This window comes from Canis lupus, chromosome 20 (assembly GCF_048164855.1).
Source record: "Canis lupus baileyi chromosome 20, mCanLup2.hap1, whole genome shotgun sequence".
Taxonomy (NCBI): Eukaryota; Metazoa; Chordata; class Mammalia; order Carnivora; family Canidae; genus Canis; species Canis lupus.
In genome coordinates, this window is record NC_132857.1 from 31,183,209 (window position 1) to 31,207,727 (window position 24,519).

General features: G+C 39.3%; 1 protein-coding gene and 1 long non-coding RNA gene across 2 annotated transcripts in view; one reads left to right on the forward strand and one right to left on the reverse strand.

The window, feature by feature from the left end:
• The window catches only part of CNTNAP5 (contactin associated protein family member 5), a 796,877-nt gene that overhangs the window by 319,489 nt on the left and 452,869 nt on the right, over positions 1 to 24,519 (reverse strand). Inside the window, exon 11 of the mRNA XM_072788823.1 lies at positions 1,996 to 2,102. Coding sequence (XP_072644924.1) covers positions 1,996 to 2,102 — 107 coding nt within the window. The remainder of the gene's footprint in view (positions 1 to 1,995; positions 2,103 to 24,519) is intronic.
• LOC140611832 (uncharacterized) lies at positions 1,627 to 22,557 on the forward strand. The gene is made up of 3 exons (XR_012013077.1): positions 1,627 to 2,279; positions 5,660 to 5,711; positions 22,386 to 22,557. It is a non-coding gene; the product is annotated as an uncharacterized lncRNA (long non-coding RNA).

A 24,519-nucleotide genomic window follows, 5' to 3' on the forward strand; every position in this document is an offset into this window, starting at 1 on the left:
GTTTCTGTGCAGGTATACATTGTTCAGGTCTATTTAAGGATGATATTTCTGGAACAAGGCTCAACACATAGATTGGTATTTACTGGGAATCTTAAACAAAACATGTAATTTTAGCCTTAAAAGGGCCCACAAGATTTCATTAGATTTCCTTATAGGTTCTGTAATGGAATTGATCTCTGGAGTGATACAATCATAAATTTATTCAAGTATAATAGCAAGGTAAAATCTAAATCTAATCTCTTTTAAGTCTGGCATTCACTTCACTGTTCCAAATTTCTGAATAGAAAAATTTGAATGACATAGTTAGATTAGGTTAGATTAGATTAGATTAGATTAGATTAGATTAGATAGCCAGGTGGTATTATTCTTTTCCACAGGCAACCAACAACAGTAATGAACTTTGGGCTATGTCTTCTCTGGATTAGACACCTCTGTTGGTATCACTGGCGAATACTACCTTGCAAGGCACAGAAAGGCCCATAGAAGGACTGAGAGCTCTTCAGAGATGAGAGTGTAGACAATGTCCACCCTGGATCACAGTCTGATCTTAGCCCTGCTGGCATCTCCCATTCATTTTCCAAATACTTACATGTCATCCCAAGCAATAGTAGGAATTTAAGAAACCCTGGTGAGGTCAGCCCCAGGTGGACCTCACTGTAGTCCTCAACAGCTCATTGGTTTGGTTCTTACATTTTTTCTAGCAGGTCCTTCTTCTACCTGTCTACCTTTTAAGTCAATTTCTTTTTTTTTTTCTTTTTGGCGGAGTCACCATTTATTGCTGTGACCTCGGCTGGTGACAGCCCCTGCTGGCCCTGGTCCAGGTGTGTCCAGAGGTCCGCCAGGTGCAGGTGCCGGCCTCCCGGACCCCAAAACCCCACTGCGCGGGGGCTCTGCCCAAAGACAGAATTTTCAACGAAATCTCTTACAACTAGAGCCAGCACCGTCAGATTATGTCTTTCTAAATTATACTTAGAGTTCATTTCACAGTTTGACACACAATTCCCTAAATGGAAAACCTCGATTTTGTCATGTGTTTTTGTTTGGTGACCCCACAGAGACTATAAAACTATAGTAATCAGGGCTCATAATATTCATTTATTTTTTACTCATCACCTCTTACTCCTTGTGTGCTCCAGCCTGCCTCATTCCTGGCTTCCTCTCTTCCTGCTTCTCATTTTCAGTACCCTCCATCCATATGAAACCACTTAGAAATTCAGTTTTCTTTTGCTTTTCTTTTTCTCCCACATTCCTACAAAGACCAACCCAGGGCTTCTAGCTTCTAGCTTCTAACCCAGGCTTTAGCCTCTTTAACATTGGCATGTAGTCATCTGCCCTTAATCACTATATGCTGGTTCCATTCTCTTTGATCCCATGGCAAGAGTGTTCTTCCTCTCCTCTTGAATTCAGGCATGTCCTTGTGACACTATTTGGCTAACAGAATGTGAATGGAGATAATGTTTGCCGCTTCAAGGCAGAAACTTTCAACAGTGAATACACGCTTCCTTGTGCTTGTCTCTGCCATGGCAACCTGGATGATGGAGCCTCTGTCAGCATCACAGAATGAGGACACAATGGAAGAGGAGTCTCTGCCAATGTGAGATGAGCATGTAACACAGGCATGACACAACCACTGGTTATTTAAGGCCCCTGAGATGTTATTTATTACAGCAGCACAACTGAGCCCATCTAGACCATGTATTTGACTCAATAGCTCTCTTTTGTCGACCTAAGGACATTGTTTCACTTCTGCCTCCAATACTTATTCTATTTCTTGTCTGTGTTCCTGACAGGCCATAAACTCCATGAGGCTATGGATTGTGTCCGTCTATCTATCCCAAAGGGCCACCACAGTGCTGGGCATATATAGCCGCCTTTTGAGAAGCACATGTTGAACGAATGAACAAAAAGTGTCCACCCAGTGTTGAATGCATCCTGAAGTTAACACTGGTATTCCTGGATGTTTGCCCAGTCTGTGGGTAAATCGTGACTACTCACAGTTGTGGCAGGTGGCACCAGTATAGCCCGTGTTACTGCAGTTACAGTAGAAGGTAGTCCAGGACTGTGAGCAGAATCCTCCGTGTTCACAGTAGTTCGGCAAACACCTAACGGAAGATTAAACCAAAAGCAAACAAAATAAACCAACTCAGTTGAAATGACAGGAAAAAAAAAATTAATATCCAACTGCATGAATTGATAGTAGAAATTGGTCTGCTGTATGTCTGTATGTATATAAGTCAGACTTGAGCAACAGTAAAATAATTCTGGGCTTCACCACAGAGGTAGGTACATCTAACACTATGTGTCATGAAGGCTCAGAGCTGATTTAGGTGATGACGTTGGGCATTTCAACATTGGGGCAAATTGCCATTGACTTAAAGTTTATTTGAAGTGGTCAGAATTCATAAGATTTTTTTCATTTACTATAGAATAAACTGTACAAAGATCATGATTTTTACATTTTTGAAAGGTTCTGCACTTTTAAAGGGATGGGGAAAGGAGCAGATAATGGAGGTCACTGTCCTCACGACTCTCTTTTGGGTGATGGCCAAGAATCTATTTTAAACTACACACAAAATCTGGAAACATGGTACCTAATCATTTAACCTGCGGGGAAATTCTGTCATTTCACCAAATGCCAGCCCACCCTTAAAATGAGGCCTCTACTACTTACAATGAAAACAGTATGACTATGCTGAAAAATATTTTCACCACATGTGTTAAGAATGCTCTCAAGCATTCATAGAATCTGACCTCACAATCACACTCAAATGGCTCCATCTTAAGCATATATTTCAAAATATAAAAACTAAGCGTGCTAATTATCATCATTCACAAGGAAGTCATGATGAATCAATATAAATGTCCAACACTGGAAAATTTCTTGAGGACGTTGTAATACATAAAATTAATGGGTTATCATACAGCTACCACAAACGGTTAGCAAAAAGGATTATAACAGACTGAGACTGGATTAAATGAAAATTCAAGATATGAGGCATGGCCACGACAAAGCAAACCAAACACTGATGGGAAGGACAGATGTCATGTGTTACTTGAAGTAATGGGATTAGAGGCAATGTTCCTATCTTCTGGACAAAGATCGTGGGCATCAGAGTCACTTATATCTGAATTCAAATCCCAGCTCAGCCATTGGCTTTGGACAATTCTCTTCACTCCCTACATATGTGATTTAAAATCCCAGGAGCACCTGGTGGCTCAGTGGTTGAGCGTCTGCCTTTGGCTCAGTTGTTATCCCGGGGGGGATCGAGTCCTGCATCAGGCTCCTTGCAGGGAGCCTACTTCTCCCTCTGCCTATGTTTCTGCCTCTCTTTCCATGTCTCTCATGAATAAATAAATAAAATATTTTTAAAAATCTACACAGCAGGCACTATTGTTACCAAGAAATAACCTGGTGAGTGCTCAATACTTGTAATGAATAAAATTAAGACCAAAAGCAGTGATAAATCCTGGAGTTCTTGAAAAAAAAAAATATTTAAAGGGAAAAAAATCCCACAGATTTAAAAGGGGAGAAGGTGTGAGCAATGAAGCTATAGAAGTAGTCTAATACAATAAAAGGGTTCATTGTGTAGCCTCTGAGAATGTGAGCCAAGCAAAAGTAAGACGATTTATCGTAAATGCCCTATATAGGTAGGAAACCCTCCAGCAATGATTGTTTCAAAGCCCAGAAACTAATATTCCTGCATATGTTCAGACATATTATTAGAAATTTTCCACTCAGCACAGCAAACATGCAATTGTGCTGACAGGGCTTATGTTTGGGAAAAGCATATTGGTAACTCCATGGTATCCAACTATGGCTTAAGGAATAGAAGGGGAAAGAAAGGAACCAGTAAATTTTCTACGGAACATGTTCACAGAAACCAACTGATCAACACATAAACAAAAACAAGGGGTCCTCTTCCTTACTCCAGATTTTATCCTTCCTCTTGATTCCCATTCCCAGCTCCTGATCTTGGCAGAAAGGGAAAGAAACAGGTTCATCACTGAGATAGACCTCCCTGCCCCCAGTAACCTTGTGCTGTGAGGAGTTATAGAAACTTGAAGCATCAGTGTCCTCTGATGGACAGGACAGTGTCCTGTCCAAGTGAGGACCTCTGCCTCAAGGTGTGCCCTGACTGAGAGTCTGAGGGGCAAGCTCATGAAAACCCATTCGCCCTACATCTTTCTTCCCTTACATCCTGGCATCTGCCTGCTTCTGAATTATGCTGATCCTGCAGTGCATTTTCTCCATAGTTTTCCCCTCTGGAACTTTCAAGGCCTGTCTTTATCCCCATCCCCCCATCCAACTCCATTCTACTCCCCTTCCTCCAATGCCAAATACACCCCCACACATACACTCATGCACACACTCACACACACTCCATAGTTGGTAAATTATACTATTATTTGCTCCTCTTCCTCCTCCAACATAAAATTAATTGCTTTAAAGATGGAAACCTGACGAACACCTGAGTGGTTCAGTTGGTTAAGCATCTGGCTCTTGGTTTTAGATCAGGTCATGATTTCAGGGCCGTGAGATCAAACCCCGTGTCAGGATCTTCAATCAGAGGGAAGTCTGCTGTAGACTCTCTCTTCCTCTCCCCAACACTCCCCCGCCTCACTCGCTCTCTCACGTAAATAAATAAATAAATTTTAAAAGAAAATAAAGATGGAAATTTGAGCAAAGCCAGGTCTGTAGGCATTTAATCCTATGGTTCTCTTGATTTCAGTACCAAGAAGGTTCAGGCCACCTCTTTTTAATGGCTGAAGCTATAAAATAGAAAATTCAGAAGTTCTCTGGGGCCATGTTTTCAGCCACAAGAAGAAAGTTTGTGTGCAGTGTACAGAAAGAGAGAGAGAGAGAGAGAGAGAGAGAGAGAGAATATGAATACTGGAGTACAGAATGCAGCAGAAAAGACAGATGCAGAGTGCTGACAGTACTTGTGTGGCTGGTTCCTATTGTTCCAAGATTTGGTTGCACCCCTGAACTTTCTGAGGACTGCCTGTTTTCATCTGTATCAATATTGTGAGATAACCCAAGATCTAGAAAAACCCCCATTCCATTCAGGCTAGTTCAAGGCAGGAATCTTAACTTTTTATAAAACAGCATCCTGTAAATACAAAAAGAAGTGAAAGCACACGCTTTCCCCTCTATTCAACACTTTTAAATATTTTAAAACTCAAGATTGACAAATTCATTTGGGCCTGTAGTAGGAGGGGCCTTGGGGAAAACAATAAGAAATATCTGGACACTTTGAACACATCTTTTATAAGCCTCACATAGACTTTGTTTTGCAGGGTTAATAAACTCAATTTACCAAGAAAGTGTAGGAGAGAAATTCATTGCTTATGGTCACTTTAAAAAATATAATATACTTCTGAAAGAAAGAGTACTTTGCTAAAACAAAATCTAATATGTCTAGAACGAGAAGAAAAAAATGAATGGATGCTTCTAGCTTGGTTCATTTTGGTTCAACACAGACTATGATTAGAAAAACTCATCTGTAAAGCTGACACTCAAAATAAAAGATGCATAACCCCAATTTGCTTATTTAACAAGGACGGTTTTATGAGTATAATTTCCATATTCTTTAATCAGTTTATTAAACTGGTGTTTTGTTTCTTTTTCTCCCTACTTGCCATAAATTGCGCACTGAAGGCATGACCCAGAAAGAGAACAGAGGTACAGAAGTAAGAAAGGCCCATTAAAGGTGAGCGCTGTCACAATCTTAGGGGTAAGGCCCTCACTTCAAATTGTTAGGAGATAAGTACTCTGAATTCCTATCTCCTAAAATTCTAATGATAGTTCTTTTTTATTTTATTTTTTTAAGATTTTTATTTATTTACTTTTTAATTTGAAAGAGAGAGCTAGCATGAGAGAGAGAGCACAAGCAGGGGAGAGGGGCAGAGAAAAAGAGTCCCTGCTGAGCTGGGAACCTGATACGGGACTCAATCCCAGGACCCCAGGATCATGACCTGAGCTGAAGGCAGATGCCCAACCATCCAAACCACCCAGGTGCGCTTTAATGATATTTCATATCAGACTGAATCTGGATGGATGTGCTTTCGCTAGGTGCACACTGTCTAACAAAGACAGCCTTCAGCAAGATCAAGACACTTATTCACACTGGTTACTGTCACCTTTTTGCCATATATCATAAAATGCAATTACCTTTAACCAGCCTTTTAACTATCCTAATGACATTTAACCAAACATTGTTTTCATGGCTAATCCATAAAATACATCCACCAAGAGTCAATCTAGGTTTGCCTTCTCGGAAACTTTCCTCTTAGAAATAATCTTGAAATGAAACTTTAACTTTAACATCTCACAACCATATCTGAGATGTTGCTTTAATGGTATTATTTTCCCTGTTTAATAAATGAAGAAAGTAAGACAAGATGAGGATAAATAACTTGCCCAAGTGTGAAGTGACAGAGCCAGACACATGAGCTATGCTAGTTGTCACTGAAGCCTGTATTCTCAATGACCATGCATCCTCTATCTACCAAATGCCAGATGATCCACCTCCTTAAAAATAAACTCCCAGCATGCATTAAAGCACCATTTCGGCAAAGAATGGGAGGGAGGGGAGCCTCACATAGTTGCCCACTGATTCGAGAAACTCATTAGCAAACTTGGACCTGTGAGGTTAGAGTTTTTAAAGATACTTTTGGTAGGTAGAGAGGTCTTGATGATAGTGACAAAGGGTTAATTGGCAATAAACAAACTGAACTAGAGAATAAAGGATATATTTATCATATAATTAGCTTAACGATATATAATTCATTCTACAAATTCTATAAATTCGGTGATGAAAAATAGAGAAAAGAGGTTTTGACTCTATTTTCAATCCTTTTCATAACCAAAGTGTTGAATTCTTAAAATAATAAGAAATTCTTAAAATACAGCTACTACTAAGCTAGCCCCTGTCCCTGTTCTGCTCTTACTTTGATTTTTTTTTTTCAGATGACAGAGACTTCCTCTACATTTCATGAGTTAATGTGATTGCTTCTAGTCTCTGCATGCTTTCTGTAGAATGGGCATTTAAGTTATCACAAGTAAGACAAAGCTATGGCATAATATTAAAATAAACTTCTTAATTGTAAAATCTTACAAATAGAGAAAAATGCAAAACCCCAGCAAGGTCTACTAAGCAAAATGGAAAGTAAATTTAGGATCCAAATTTAGCCTTGAATGCAGGGCTATGGGCTTGACGGACAGCCCACCAAGATGTCCTGGAGTCCTTGACTGAGCACCCATACATACACAGCACTCAGGATGCTCCGCTGGCATCAACAAGGATCATGCTCATATCTCCATCACTCAGGATAATAAGTATCTTCTTTATTATTATTTTTTTTTAGTATCTTCTTTAGACATGACATTTTTAATTTACAAATTTCTGAATTCAGTATCAAAAGTTTATGATAATCAAAACCTTAGTATTAATATTTGGGAGTTAAGAAGGAGTAAGGTACTGAAAGAGAAAAAATGGTCCCAAAGCTGATCTCAGCCAGAAATGTCTATATGATGTGATCTGTGTCTTCCTGGGAAGAAACTAGTGTTCTTGACTTTGATAAAATGCCTAAGCATATTTATAATGGAGTTTAATAGGATTAAGACCAATGTCGGTCAATGGTCAACCTTAAAATGAACCTAATTTAAACAGTCTTGCAACAAGTCAAGGAGTCTAATTATAATTACTTCATTTTTTTAAAAATTCAGTCTAAGAAGGGATATCTTTAAAAGGCCCCTAAAAACTTGTCCTCAAAATGGCTCCTTCCAAGAATGAGTCTTTGAATTGACCAGAGATGGGTCTTTTCTCTTGTAGGAAGATTGTAATAAAACTGAAAAAAATTAATAGTTCTTTAGTATTTGTAATTTTTAAGGGAATTTGGCTTATTTAATATAAGCCTTGTAAACTCCAATTTAAAAAGTATAGAATAACTGATTTAGACCTTAAAAATCTTCCTTAGTAGAACATCTAATATAAATTAAATTCACCAAAATTAAATGTTCATTTTCTGGATACTTAACTTTTAGAAATATCCGTGGCATTCTATCTTTTAATGCAGTAAATTGCACAACTTAGAAAGGCAATAAATCATATTATAAATGTAGTTAATATATTGGAAGGTATTTAAGTAATTAAATCCATAAACGGGATTTTTCAAAGAGTTTTTAGACCTGTGTGCTAATACTTGCTAGACTTCTAAGTAGAATATAATTTTATAAGCTGAATTTTTAAAAAGTAAAAAAGAAAACTTTAAAAAACAAAATTTTGAATTTGTAACTTTAAGAATTTCAGTATCACTCTGAAACAAAAATAACCTTACAAAATCCTCCTTTGTGGATACCACATTCATCACACCTGTGCTGGTTGATTATTTAGGTATTAAATCTTACCTCCCTAACCCACTTTGTGGGAGAGCACCATGCCCATCCACAGGCTCTGCACAGCACCCCTGAGCTTCACCCTGAGAACAACTTCTTTTTGCTGACCTCTGAATTCTGTCTCTAGTTCCCCTGCTTCTCTGTGTCTCTGTCACATTAGTGAGTACTTTTTGGTTGAAAACAACAGATTTTAGGTTCAATCTATTAACCAAATTCTCCTCCCAAATGCCCTAATCTCCCCTAAACAATAGTGAAGTGAATCTGTCTCTTCAAAACTAGACAACCTTGGATTTTATTTTATTTGTCTTAATTTTCAAGTGTCAGGGAAAAAAGCATTATCTCCTTTAATTTGTATTATTTTTTAAAATATTGGATATTTATCTTTTTATTTTCTTTATGTTTATGAGTATTTTCTCTTATTTTACACATTGCTCCTCTATGGCCTTTGTTAGTATTGCCCTCTTATGCTCCTTGCTGTTCATGTAACTTGGGAAGCCATTTACCATTAACGCATTTCCAAAATTTAGCTTATGTACGTACTTTGACTTAGCAATTCCACTTGAGATAATGCCCCCAAAATACTTTCTTATGTGCACAAAAATATATGTATAATTATTGGGGTGCCTAGGTGGCTCAGTTGGTTAAGCATCCAACTCATGATTTTGGCTCAGGGTCCTGGGATTGAGTCCTGTGCCAAGGCTTCTTGCTCAGTGTGGAGTCGGCTTAGAATTCTCTCTCTCCCTCTGCCACTTCCCTATTCACATACAAGCATGCAAATGTGTGTGCTCTCTCGCTCTCTCTCTCAAATAAATAAATAAATAAATAAATAAATAAATAAATAAAATCTTTTTAAAAACACATATGTAAAATTATAATTATTATTAACAACTTAAAAAAATGGAGCCATAGTCCACCATTTGGGGAATGGTAAAGAAATGATGGCATCTCCATACTATGGCATTATAAGGCAATTAAAATGAATCCATACATGTATACGTAAGGATATTGGAAAGTTCTACATGTATAATATACTTTTAAGTACAGAAAGCATATTGCAGAATATCATATGTAGCTTCTACTGTTACTGCCCTCATTGTTATAAGGAGAAAATAAAGTCTAGAAGGAAATAGTCCAAATTAGTAATCTGCTAATAGTGGTTAAGTGTGGGAATAAAAGTTACCATCCCATTCTTCGTTTATTTCTGGGTTCGTCATGGCTTTTACAATGAAACTGGAAATAAACTTATACAGGTGCTTACATTTCACATTTTATTTTGATATTAGACAATAGCAAAGAGACCTCATTCACTTAAGAAATGGTCTCTAAGAAGAGTGAGTCAGGGTGTCCCAAGACATATTCTCAATACAGGTAGGAGACCAGCTGAACAAGAGAGGAGGTTCAGGTGAATGGATCTTATTTTCTGCATAAAGCCACTGAGGCTCAGTGAGCTCCCAAGTCACCCTCTAGAGCACAGCAGGCACTCAAATCCAGGTCTAAATGAACATCTTCTACCTCCTTCAGTAAACTCTGAAAATAAAATTCAGTGAGTGAGACCTCCCTGTTCCTTGGAACAAAGCCCACCTGGTAATATGCTCCAAATATCACATTGATTATGGCTCTCTATTGATTCATGTACATTTTTAAAGTCTCTTGAAAAATTAAAAGAAAAGGGTCTTTTGTCTGAGAAAATCAGCACAATGGTTAACTGTGTGTCCCTGAGTACCTATCCTTCTATTACAGTTATTTAAACATGTGCACTGTTAGGCACATGAACACACATATCCCAAAAAAATCCCCAACCTGAACACAACTAGAGGAAGTCATCTGTTTAGATCAGCCTAAAAAAACACTGTGTATTTCTATAAACACCTACAGAAATGTTTTTTTCCTCAGTATGAAATTTCCCTCTTCCTCATTCCCCATAACAGATTGAAATGAATAGGACATCTATTGGCAGGCCTCTGAAATTCCCAAATGTTCAGATAAATGGTTACCTATAAATGAGTCTGAATGTATTTATGCTCCATTGAGTTACTTCCCTTTTTAAGAATTCTCATCCCTCCTTTATACAGTTGAAGGTCAGTTTCAATTTCTATATGCTTTCCTTAGAGACAAAAAGAACAAAACATTTCAATAGTCCTCAAAATGCAAGCTGACTAATGTAAGCTTTTTAATGAAGCTCATACATTAAAAATCAGCTAGGTTGTGTTCCTTTGTCTGTTTGCTTTAATTAGCAGCCAACTGCATTGATCTTATTTTGATCAGATAGCTTCTCTGAAAGCTTTTGAAACCTATTTCTATGCCTCTCCATTCTAACAATTACCATAATCTCATTTTACCCCCACGGTTGGATCTTCATTATAATTGAAATTTGTTGTAATTACAGCAGATGCAGACATTAAGGAATTAAGTGAATAAAAAGAAAAGTGTCAGAAGTCAGTTTCCTAAATTTCCAAGGGTCTAGTTCACAGCAGGGAGCCAATTGTCAATTGTTGCCGAGTAGATCCCCAGATAATGGACAAAGTAATGGTGGTCAAAGGAGTGTGCTGAGCACATCAGGGATCCCAGTATCACTGCCTGGCTTCCAGACAGAGCCCAGCACCCACAGCAGGCACTCCGCCTCCCTGTCCTGGCTTTGGACGGTAAAATGGAACAGTCCTCTCCACACATCGGCAAACCTAAAGTTTATGACCAAGAGCTGCTCAGTGCTCTTCAAAGGCCATGTCTTCAAAGCAGAAGATGTTGTGATTCAAGAAGAATAAATCAGCATTCGCTATTCCCATGCTGTTAATATGAGAAGTAAGCTGAGACCATGAAACTAATACCAAATCATTGCTATTTGATTACAAAGATACGTGTCTCTTTCTCCAAATAACAAAATAATGTTTTTTAAAAATCACAAGGGAAGAGAATTCCCTACTAGCTTGATACGGATCATTTTGACCAAATAAGGCAGAATGGAATTTCCCTAATTAATTAATTTGTCTCAATGGCCTAGAAGTGCTTCATTGGAATGGAAACATACCACATCGTTTACAGACAGGTTCTGGACTATGGGGAAGAAATTTGGTCTGGGTTTATCTACTACATATCAATAAGGTAAATGATTTTCTGCGCCTCACAGTGTAATGATTTTGTTTAGCATATATAATTGAGATGACATCTCAATTGTTAAAGTCAATCAGGAAATGCAAACAATAGAACTTTCCAGATTACCAGAATGGTCTTATTCTTAAAATTTAGACCATCATTCATATCCCACTACGAATGGGAATAATTCTGTTGTCTGGCTCATTGCTTCCAATTTTTTTTTTCTTAAATGTGATACAGTGGGTCTGGGGTAGAAACTGAGATTCTGCATTTATAATAAGCTCCCTAAAGATGCCAGAGCTGCTGGTCCTCAAAGTGCAGTGAATACCAAGGATCTAGTTGAGGTCAAGTTCAAGAACCATCCTGTAGAGATGGGTCAGAAGGATTGCAAATTATGGAGATTTCTCTTTTCCCTTTTCTAGTTCTCGTGTTCTTTTTGCAAATGTTTTTAATTCTTTTAGCTTTAAATTAAAATAGAGTTTTCCAATGTACTTTGTATGAGATTTAATTTTTTAAAGGTTTTATTTATTTATTTAAGAGAGAGGGTGCAGGGAGGGACAGAGGGAGAGGGAGAGAGAGAATCTCAAGCAGACTCTTTGCTGAGCTGGAGCCTGACACAGGGCTTGATCTCAGGAGTCTGAGATCACGACCTGAGCTGAACTCAGATACTCAATATTTGAGCTACCCATGTGCCCCTATATCAGATTTTAATATACTGCACTCACAATTTGCTAGTTTTGTGCCCAGGCTAACCCTGGAGACCCTGATGTCAGTCTTTTTCTGCCTTCCCTGTGTATTTATGGGAATAAGAATGTACAAGTATTATCTATGAGAAAGGATGCTGCACTGCACCAGCTGGGTGCCATCCGGTCTGCTCAGGCCGCAGAAGGTAGAGCAGCTGAAGGGAAGGCCCTGCTACACTTAAACCCACTTAAATCCATTTAAACCCAGCCAAGCTCAAGAACATCTGCTAGCCACATGCTCTTTCCACTGTATAATAACAGAGCAAGAACAAGTGAATGGATGAACATGACACCAAAAAATTGTCATATTATAGAAAATGATAGCACTGGCTATGCATTTATCTGGCTTTTGTATTTATAAGAAATGAATACAGGTCTCAAATTTGAAATAAAAAAAATTGTACCTACTCTTGAACACTTCTGGATAAATCTTCATGAAATATATCAGCTATTTTAGGGAAAGGCATTCGAAACCTATATCAGATGGCAGCTACTTACCTATGTGAATCAGGATCTTTGTAATATTTAGAAGAGCCACATAAAATGAGTCCTGAGGCTAAGGCACAACTACAATGAGTGACCACTCAGTCAAAATGCCTCATTGTTTTCATAGACAAAGTTTAGAAATATTTAATTTGATGTTCAAATATTGCTTTTTTTCTTTTATAAATAGTCCTATAATTTTATTTGGCAGAATAAAAAAAAATTCATTGATGAAACAAGAAAGAAGGAAAACCTCTCAGATACAAGACAAGAAGGACACAGGTTATGATTGGGTTCATCAATCTTCTTTCAGGTTTTATTATCCAGACTCCTCCAATGTCTTATTTTCCTGTGGATGCTAGTGCTGGCCAGGCTGGCCCTGGCTGCTACAGTCACTGTCATGGCCCCCAGAATCTACAAAGAGTGGGGATAGACAAGACACCAGCAGGGCCTGGATTATATGGGATGCTGATCAATTTGAGCATGTTTATAAGGTTATTTAATTTTTCACTTTAAAGGTCATTTCATATTGAATTTGAGCTGTTGTTTAAGGACTGGAGAATTCATGGCTCTACCAGAGGCTCTCATTTTTTAGCGTGGGGACTCTACTATGACTCAGGGCTGGTCTGGGACTGTCCCCTTGCATCCTTGCAGAAGGACAGTGTGGCCTTCCTCACTGGGGAGGGGACTGGGTGCCCTTCAACAACCCAGACTTCAGATTAGGAGGATCTAAGTTCAAATCCTTGTCTGTCATTTTGTAGCTTGTATGACATTCAAAATTGTTTATGCTTTCCTGAGCTTTAATTTCTTCGTTAGCATAACCAAGGCAAAAATAATCTCTAAATCATTTTGAAAATTAAATCAGGCCTGACAGAACATGAATAAGTGTCAATAAACTCATTATTTTTTTTCATGGATACTTATAGGTGGTTTATGACACAGACCCAGACTGTGTATTTTATTTTCTTTCTTTTTGTAGTAGATATGTTTTGCCCAGTACATGAAGAGAGACGTTTGGTCTGCTAAGCTGGGTTTGCTACTTGGCCTGTCTATGCAGATCTGACATTTCCATTCTCTGTTGCTAACCTCAGGAGTTGCTAAGAAAGGTCACACTTCATCTTTGCTCATTTAAGTTTCATCAGTGTCCTGTCCACTTGAGCAGCAAACCTGGCTTCCTGCTCTGTTTGAGTTAAGACCTGTGTCTGGGACTTGAGAGGTAAGATAGCAGAGACCAGAACCACTCAGGCGCCATGCCCTGCTTAGTGGCCAAACCACTGGCCACAGACAGTTGCTAATGATTCCACTCACAGCCAGTGAATAGTTTCCTTGGTCCCTGACTTTGTGTCTGTTCTGGGCAAAGGCCCCAAATCTGAGCTAAAATGCTATGACCCTTGCACATGGAGATTATGAAGAACACAAACAAGAAATAAAATACGGAATCTTTCCTATGACCATCATATATATACATTTTTTCCTCTTTCAGCTTGTTTAGATTCTTTATTATCTAACTTACAAGTATGGAAAATATGATATGAAAAGCCTTCTCTTCAGAAGAACCTTAGTTGAAAGTCCTCAAAACATAAGCCATCCTAGGTCAAGGCAGGGGCACAGGCTCACAGAATACAGTTAAGAGTGGAACCCCAAGCAGCAAGGAGAACAGGGATGCAGCTGGACCTCAGAACAGGCAAACCTGTGCAGGTGAACACAGCTAGGGGATTCTCTGCTCCCTGGCCTTTGCTTTGCTCTGTGGGTTGACTTCCTTCAGTCTGCCTGTATCTTATCTTCCCCGATGAGGCATGAAGTATGACTGTGAATGGCCAAGTTTTGACATAAGGTGTCCTCTATTAGGAAGGGATTTTTCTCTCTAATGTCAAGTTTGGGACTCCTTAGGGGAGACCAGTTTAGCCCAGCTCAATGGGTCAATCCACTCTGGCCAAGGGCCAGGAACCATGTAAGAGTACAGTTCTACAGAAGTATGTGATGGGAAGGGAAGGAGAAAGAGCAGTTCCAGATAATAAAGGATGAGAGGTCCTAGACACAGAAAATTATAAATGGCCTCTAAAGGACTGCCCACAGTCCCCATTTTAACACAGGAATCTGCACACTGCCTGCATTCACTGGTTTTCAATTTCGCATAAGAACCTTCCCTGTCAGGTACCTTGGTGGCTCAGTGGGTTAAGCCACTGCCTTTGGCTCAGCGCTTGATCTCAGGGTTCTGGGATCAAACCTGGCATCCAGCTCCCTGCTCAGAGGGAGTCTGCTTCTTCCTCTGCCCCTCCCTGCTTCTTGTTTTTTCTCTCACTCTCTCTCAAATAAATAAATAAAACATTTTTTAAAAATCTAATCTCTGTCATTTTAGGCTGAGTTTAAGTGACATCCTAAAACTGTACACGTGTTCCAAACCTACACTAATCTGTCTCTTCTCGAAATTAGTAATCCATATGGCAAAGTTCAGATTGTAACTGTTCATTAACTGTATTTTTCTTCCATTGCAATTGAATGGCATGCTGACAGTTCTCTCTGATGTATTTTTATTTATTTTTTATTTTTTAAAGATTTTATTTATGTATTATTGAGAGAAAGAGAGAGAAAGAGAGAGGCAGAGACACAGGCAGAAGGAGAAGCAGGCTCCATGCTCGGAGCCTGACGTGGGACTCAATCCCGGGTCTCCAGGATCATGATCATGACCCAGACCGAAGGCAAGCGCTAAACTGCTGAGCTCTAGGGCTTTAGGAAATAACTTATACACTGTGCTCTTCCCTTTAATGCCTGAATTTCCCCAAATAATTATATATGTGAAAAAAATATTAACTTCTCTACCATATATTAAATGTTATATTTGGCATGCTAGACTTAGTGTTAGGCTATCACAGTAATTACTTCAGCTAAAACAACCCTGTAAGACAGTTATCACTATCTCTAGGAAAGTGAAGATCACATATTAAATAGCTTATTTAAGATTATAGAAGTGTAAAAGGCAGGCTATAAATCTGGGCGTGTACAAACCAAATGCAGAAGTTCTATGCAACAAAATTAGAAGGAGAAAAGAGGCAGAGGAATCACCTCAATTTGTTTTATTGAAAAAAATGAAAAAGGAAGTCTAATGTCTGCTTATGACACTCTTGTTCTTTTTAATGCTAACTTTTGAGGTCACTATGTCTACACTACTGACCACCTCCGTGTTTACTCTGATGTACTTACTATATACATAAGGGCATCATGTCGAAAAGTTTATTATGTGGATGAGTAGTTTGTGGAAAAAAGGGTCAAATATACTTGTGAAATTCTGAACTTCTAATTAATTCACCTCTTGTACAGCTTTTAAGTGCATGGTGCACATTCATACACACACACACACACACACACACACAACACAACCACCACCACATGACACATTGAGAAATCCTGCAGTAAAGAAACCCATTTAATTTTACTTACTCCAGCATTTCTCAAACTTATTTGAACAAAGCAATTGGTTTTCCGAGAATATCATTAACATCAGGCAGAACTAGGAGTGTTGTTTCCCACTGTGTAGAGAAAATTTGGATGCAACTGTATTATGATGAGCAAAATAAGGAAATTTGTTTAATCTGCTGACACAATATTTCTGAATGACTGATCAACAGACATCCTGGGGTGTTGGATAAAATACAGATTCCATGTCTCCATCTCATTTGGACTAATGAGAATTTCTGGGGTTGTAGAGCCCAGAAATCTGCATTTTAAAAGTGCATTTCAAGTGATTTTTATGCATTCTAAAATTTAAGCTACTCTCCAATAGGCTGGGGTCAAATCTTAAGATTACTTTCCACTGATAGCATTGGAAATTGTGCTAAGTTTACATCTGCAGTCTGGTATGAATCTTTATGTGAGGCCGTTTGTGCTGGTACAAATAATCAGGTGAAGTCAACTATTTGCCTACAGAGACCACATTAAATGGCCTTTACCTTGGAAAACATCCCATCCAAGGATGGGTATCAACCTGCAAGCACTATAATCCAATCTTCACGAATTACCAGGACCGTTAATCACCAGTATTGTGACTCATGCAAGTGAATCTAGCAAGACACAAGTGTGTACTAGAATTCCAATTTGTGGATTTACATTGAAGAGTATAATTTACAAAGGGCTTGATAGTTCCACCAGATTGTCCAATATGTCCTTTTCGTGTAGGTAAGGAATCTTCATGGATTGCAAAATAGTAGAAGGTCAGTCAGTTAAACTTGAAATCAGAATAAGGATGGTGCCAGAATTTCTGGGTTTAATGTCAGTACTCTCTGACAGACAGACAGATCCAAACCTATGTTAGTGAGTGAACTCACACAGATTTTGTTGGCCTCAAGTCCACTTCTTACTCCAAATTGCTTGGATTCAGGCATGCAGCTTTTAGAGATCTAACAATAACTAATTTTAGAATATTCTATGATACTTGAGATTTTTAAAAAGTGAAGATTCTCTTCCTTAAAAAATTAGAAACTAAAACCTTATTGATGATATATAATTAGATTATAAGTACATATTTGCTCAAAATATATCCTTATTTTGAAGGCAATTCTGAACTGGTAAACAGACACAGCAAAAGAATACATGGTGTAGTAGAGTTATCTCTTACATAATGTAAGGGTTTTGACGTTTGAACTAATAACAGTTAAAGCACTTGTCTGCCCAGAATCTTGGGAGAAATTAAGGCAAAGAGTAATATGCTTGTCTCTTCTGATATAAATGTCTGTGAGGAAATTTATAGAAAGGTAAACCATGGTCATATACAGCTTGGGTGGCTACAGTTGACATTATATCCACTAACTGGGTCTTGATTCTGAGGCCCATGCCTAATCTGTAGAGTTACCCCAGGTGCAGCCCTAGGTTGCTAACTTAGGGGAAAAACTATAGCTCCATGAGGACTCGCACCAGCAGAGAGTCTAGTCCTGTATTATCCAATAGGGTAGACACTAGTCACACATGCCCATCTAAATGTAATTTTATTAAAATTAAATTAAATTAAAAATTCACTCCCTCAGCCATGACATCCACACTTCAGGTTCTCAATAATTACTAGGTGTAGACAACATAAAAGAGATCCTTTCCATCACTGCCCAATGTTGCATTGGGCAGTAAAGTTCTAGTCTAATTAGTATTCAATTCCTTGAAACAATAATTTATATTACATCCCCATAGGCTTCATCCATTCCTAGGGAGGGAGAGTGAGATTCATGATGGTCCTTCACTCTGACTTCAGGAGTACAAGAATGCAGGTGTTGCATTTGATGCCATTAATTCAGGTATGATTTGGCCTGTCATAGTTGCTGTGTATCTTCAAGATAATCCATTAAGAACTATGAGATGTTTGGCTTAATTTTGACAGGGCAACACTATTCCTTTTATTTCCGAGTTGTTTGGGAGCCCATTAGCTTCTAATGAAAATACTTGCTAACTATATAATCTTAAAAAAGTCACATAACACCTATAAACCTCGGTTCTCTCCTTTATAAAATGAGAATGGTTTTATTTTAAACATTTTAATATAGGTCTTCATAGATTTGAGCAAGATAATTAGCAGAGGATAAAACCTAGCATGGCACCCTACCCATGGTTGAATTCTACTAAATTTAGGTGATTCCAGGTATAGTATAAAAACAACCAAGAGAAAAACTTCATAGGAAAAGAAAAAAATACATCTTAAATATTTTACGGAGAGACTTTATATGGCATTTAGCAAAAGTTGGAAGTAGCTTTCTATGTTACTAGAAAACACTAGAGAATTTGACATAGCCCACTGAATAATAACAATGTTGTTTAAGTCTCTGCCAGGCACTTCAGAAAAAGAAAGAGAAAAAATAAAGCCATGACAGAGTATGGATTGTATATGATTCTGAAGCTGCTCTCTGGGCTTGCAGGAAACCTTTACTCTTCTTCAATGACTTCACTTGCAGATAAACAGCTGACAGAGTTACAGACACACTGGCACCCCTCAGTATTATTATTTTTTTTATCCCACTCCTAATAGGTAAACAGTGCCAATTTCTCAAGCCTTCCAAACTCAGCCTCCAGGAGGCTGTTGAGAGCTCACTGTATCCAGGGGGTGCACTCCCTAGATCCTATTACCAGAAGACTAGTGACATTCTTTGACAATCACAACAGACATTTTGTATGTTTCTCTGGAGCTGGATTCTATTCAGACTCGCCTTCTCTTGCAGAGCTGCCCCCACTTTTTTTCTTAAAGTATAAGATTGTAATAAGGATAATGTGCTCACATGCTTCCTTCCACTGTAATATTTATAGGCTACATTGCTCAAATACATTGCTCTGGTTTGCTTGTCTAATTTTATGATGGCCTTGCTAAACAAAAATACTCTTGCTTGCTAGTGCTTACAGAAGGAGCACTTAACACCACGTGAACGATGACAGCTGGCACCAGCTGCTTTTATTAGGCACTCTATCTATTCAAATAGACTGATACTTCATGTGAACCACATTGGGAAGTCTTCAATATGAGAAAGAGGTGAAGGACTTTAATTCCCAAATCTTGGACAACCGTCTCCAGAGTTTGGGATGTGCAAAGATATTAAAGATTACTGAGTTCATTCCACCTCTCGAGGAAGTGTTACATCTAACTCCAAGAGGAGTGTTGACTTCTGGCAGTTACACACCCAGTTCATGTCCAGCTACTGATGGCAGATGCTGTTAAGGTTCAATAGATTCAACAATAATCACAAAGCATGTGCTTTCAACAGAAGGCATCAGTAGGAATCAAGAACTTTCTCTGGGAAGGCAAAATATAGATACAAAACAGGTAACCGTCATGACTGGGAGCTAAATCAAAGAGAAACTAAAGTGCTAGAGACAGTCACAGAAGGAAAGGTCTTGGTGAACATCAGGCACTGTCAGGGATACTTGACAGAATAAGTGGGATCCGGAGGAGTTGCTGAGAGAGGGGCAGAATTTGGGCAAAAGGAAGGGAACTCCAGCCAAATGCCTGGTGCCTGGGAGCTGGAATGAGATAAGCTGCTATGGGGCAGGGAGTATGTTCATTTGGGGAATACCCTTCCACTACTGCTATTTTCACTTCTGCTTGCCTGTCAAAATGTAGCTCAGATGTGACTTCATGGCCCTCAGCACCATGAGTGTCCCTGTGAACAATGTCTGCTTTTTTGCCTGGCTTTCTTGCTCTTGAGTTTCCTACAGGCAGAGATTATATTATTATAAGTACATTGGAACACAGCAGAGGCTCAGTAAATGCATATAGATAGAATGATGCATTAATATAGGAGATAAAGGTGAACAGAAAAAGGGAGGAAAGGGGAGGAGAGGTCAAGGGGAAACCTCAAAAGGTAAGCAGGGGGACGTGGATCTTTGTATTTAATGCCTTGCTCCATCAAGTGCCAGAGAACATGTGACACGCATACACAGAATCTGAATTTCACCACAGTGAGACTTGTAATAAAATATATATTTCAAGAAGCAGAAGAGAGATTTTAAATTGCCACTAAGAGAATAGTTCTCCGCTATTTTATTTCCCTATCTAAAAAAGCACCTCTACATTTAGGATAATTCTATCAAGAAAAGTTGTGTTACAAATTCACTATGATGTGGAGAATGAAGTGGTTGCAAATGGGAAATTTAATGCAGCCAAGAGCTCTTCCATAGGGTTTCTTCTCATGGGTCCCCATAGGACCATGTAAAAATGTGGATTCCAGGAAAAGACATCATGGCATCACAGCTTTTAGAACTGTGAGGATTTGCCCTGCTTTTTATCAACGCTTGCTACCACTTTTCTCAGATGTCTCAGATGTTGAAGAATTATTTAACATCACTGGAAACAATAGTAATTTGTATTATCATCCTTACTATTTGCTCAAGTACCTGCCAACCACATGTTCTCATCCCCTGCCACCCACCCCCCCATGTGTGGATCTTCTCACAAGAACCCCAGAGTTGCAGCTTAGCATGAGTAAGCATGGTAATTGGAATGACCTTTAAAATGCATATGTTCCTGTCACTTTCAGATTCTTGGGCTTTACCAAACTGCCAGCTGAAATATCATTCCCACCATTATACTAGGGTTCATTTTGGATGGAAGATGTGGACTTGTGGCTTATTGTGTGTTTTCTTTCTATTTTGCTAAGCATAGGGGCAACCTATATAATACTAAAAATGAGCTACTAGAAAGGTAAAGGTGAATCCTTTAGCCATAGCAGGCAGGACAGCGTATGTGGGGGCCAGGGAGGATTAAGGAGATGTTACTATGCCTGGCAGGCAGAGGAATTCCCAGCACACTCATGTTTGAGGAAAATTTAAGGAATTTGCTTTCTGTTAAAAACCCAGTTAGAAAGAAAGCAGAACCTTTCCATTCCTTATAACCTCACCCTCACAGAAAATAGTGATTTCAGCAGAGGACCCACAGGCAGGGCATTGAGATCAGAATCACCAGTCAGAGGTTTGCAGGAGTCATTAGAAAGTGTAAACCTCTGAGAAAAGTCACTGATCCAGACTGTCAGTGACCTCAGAACAGTTCTTTTGGCAGAGTCTAAAGACAAGGACACCTACATCTCCTCTTCCTGACACACGGCCCCCACCTCCTTAAAAACTAGCTTTCCTCTCAGGCTCTTCTAGCACCTGTGTATTCACTTCATGCCAATCATCATATTTGGAAGCACATATGATTACGTCCACGATTATTTGGTCAAGATCTGTGTCTCTCTGTGGAGCTTCTGTAGTCAGGGATAGTCTACTCTGTTTGTGACATAAATACAATCTCAGGGATCCCTGGGTGGCGCAGCGGTTTGGCGCCTGCCTTTGGCCCAGGGCGCGATCCTGGAGACCCGGGATCGAGTCCCACGTCGAGCTTCCGGTGCATGGAGCCTGCTTCTCCCTCCTCCTGTGTCTCTGCCTCTTTCTCTCTATGTCTATCATGAATAAATAAATAAATCTTTAAAAAAAAAAACAATCTCAGTTCCTACCCAGCACCTGGCCCAGCAGAGACGTTCCAAACACAAGATTTAAATGAATGAATGAATGAATGAATGAATGAATGAAATATGCATGAATGACCCACAATTGTAATAAACAGACTCCTGATCTAAGAACACCAGGAAGACCACAGCCACTGTCTGTCTTGTACACCCTTGGATCTCCGGGGGGGGGGGGGGGGGGGGAAGGTGCCTGGCACATATGCCCTATGAAAAGATTTGCTGAATCTGTGGGTACCAGAGAAAGATTAGCAGAGCATGGACAGTCTCTCAGCAAGCAGGAACAAGAATACACCAGGACTCACTGGACAGGCTCATATTTTGTGTACTGTGTATGTAAATATCTGTGCAAATGGTGAAGCTGATGCATATGAATCTCGTTTCAGAGTGGGAGGTTCTGTAATTCTCAACAAAATTATTTGGTCAGATCTATAAACCTGAAGCTGATTAATGCCATCTGGGATTATTTTAATATTGAAAGCAAGGATAGGCTCTTATCCAATTATTACAGTGGAAATTATGTTATTCAGCATGGATAAAAGCAGGCAGCAAGACGACAATGACATTTTTGTCATAATAAAGCTAATGGTGTTCTGGACACATGAGGTATTGCACGAGTCTAGAGACTATAAAGTTTTATATGTCCATATTGTCTTGCATAACTATCTGCTTTACATTTGTAATGCTTCCCTTTGCATTTTCCAGGTGTTGAGATAATCTCCTGCTCCGTCCACAGTATATCCCAATGTTAGGAGAGAAAGACCCTAGTAAATCATGTTGAAGCGATCTGTTGACGATGAAGCTAAACCTGGAGGGAAGATTTCAAATCTGTAACTTGAACCAAGGGAAACCATTAATCACTTGTCCAAAAAAATAAAATGGGTTATGTATGTAGGTAAATTATTCAGAAAAGTGTCATCTTTTTCTGCCTGTATATGGGTTTTCTAAAATCTGGCCCGCTGAGATACATACAGACCCATCCATTTCTGTCTCCCTTGCTTTTAACTTTAAGAACTTTTATTTTCCTCCTCTCAGTCAATCCTTACCACAAGTCCAAGAGGTAGGCAGTAATAATATCGCATGGCTCTCATCAACCCCCTGGAGTGACAAAATTCACCCGTTGTCCCCGTTTGAACATAGAGGGAGCTGAGATATGCAGAGATTCAGTGACTGGTTGTGTCCAAAGGTAGGCTTAATGTAAACAGCAGAGGCTTTATCCCCTTGAAAGCCTGAGTTTGATTGTGTCCTGAGGTAAATTCTTGTATTTAGGTGAAAGTGGGTTTCCTTATCTGCTGCCCAGAGAAGCCAATGTTCCCTTTGTGGAGAGGTTACAGCAATAGTGTATCATCATGCCAACCATGCATGTTAGGTAGGCAGTGGGGGTGAGGGGGGGTGGTGAAACGCAGCACTCAGAATTCCGGGTCACAGTAAAACCCAGGAGACCAGATTCGAGTTCCCAGAACTTCCTGTGAGATATCTTAATGCAAGATAAAAATAGCAGACAACTGATTTTAAATTTAGAAACAGGTGAGGACATTTTATCGCAGGTCAGATCTGCTTTTTCCCCAACTAAAAACATATTAAGCTCCTTTTCTCTTCCAACTGTGCCCCTAAACAGTGCTTACAATGAGCCCCAATGCATGCTTTTAGACTAGGGGAAAAGAGTGTTAAAGGTGACAGAGGCTTTGCCGCAGCAGCCCAGTGAGTGGACATCAGTGTAAATGAGGAAAAAGACTGAATGTGACATTGGCCACATAGAAAGGCACACTCTTCGGAGAATGAGAGAAACAGACGGAAGGCCTTTATCAGGGTGCAGGGTGACGCTTAGTGAGGTAATGATTGTGTGAAGGGAGCAAGAAAAATCTCTGCGTTCTTATTAATTTAGAAATGTTTTCTGCACAGTTAAATATAAGCACTGCCTGCCAGAAGTGACTTAAGAATTTAAAATAGCCTCTTTTTTTTTTTTCCATGTTTTGATACAGATCAAAAGTTTTCCTTGGTTTCTATGTCATCTAAAACATCTGAGTTTCTTAGCCAGTATGTCTCAGGAGAGATGCCCCAAGCCCCTCCTAACTTGGAAAGACATCTTCTTACTGCTACTGAAGGTGCACACCTCACCTCAACCTCATAACTAATAGCTCCTAGAATGAATCCTTCCTCCCCAGAAGCACTTGGGATCATACACCCAGCTCATTGCTCTGGCTTTGTTTTCTACATCAATATTTCAGAGTACTGAGCTGGTGAGGAAAAAGTCAGTCTCACCATGTTCTGATGGGACAGAAGGAAGTACCACTGCTGGGTTTGTTGGCACTCTGTGTTTTCCACTAATCAAAGGCATCCTGGTGCCTTTCCACACGCACAGGTAGAGAAGTGCCATTTCATCAAGATAATGATCCACTTTTCTTGTAAAAACAAGGACTGAGAGAGATGAGGTTGGCAACAGAACACAGATGCATTCGTTTAGGGTCACATATTCAAATCAAAGCCAGGTTCCATATTCCTCCAGCGTCCCTCTACCCTCTGACTTTCAGAGAAGTATAAGATAGGTGGGGAGAGTAACCCTCATTTAATAAGCGAGTGAGTAAATCAGTTATTTTTTAGATGGAAGGCACTTAACAAATCCACTCATATCTACCTCCTCAAGACAGTCATTCTGAGTTCTGAGGCTTCTCCATTGCCTTACCAGCCCAAAGAACAGAGGTGGAGGCTTTCGCTCACGTGCCACTGCACTTGTCACAAGGTGGTGACAGTGAGCTGCTAGAAGGAGGACCCCTCAGGCATCTGAGGTGGGCCAGCCATTGCAGACCATGTCCCTTCTCTTCCTGTAGTAATACAACCC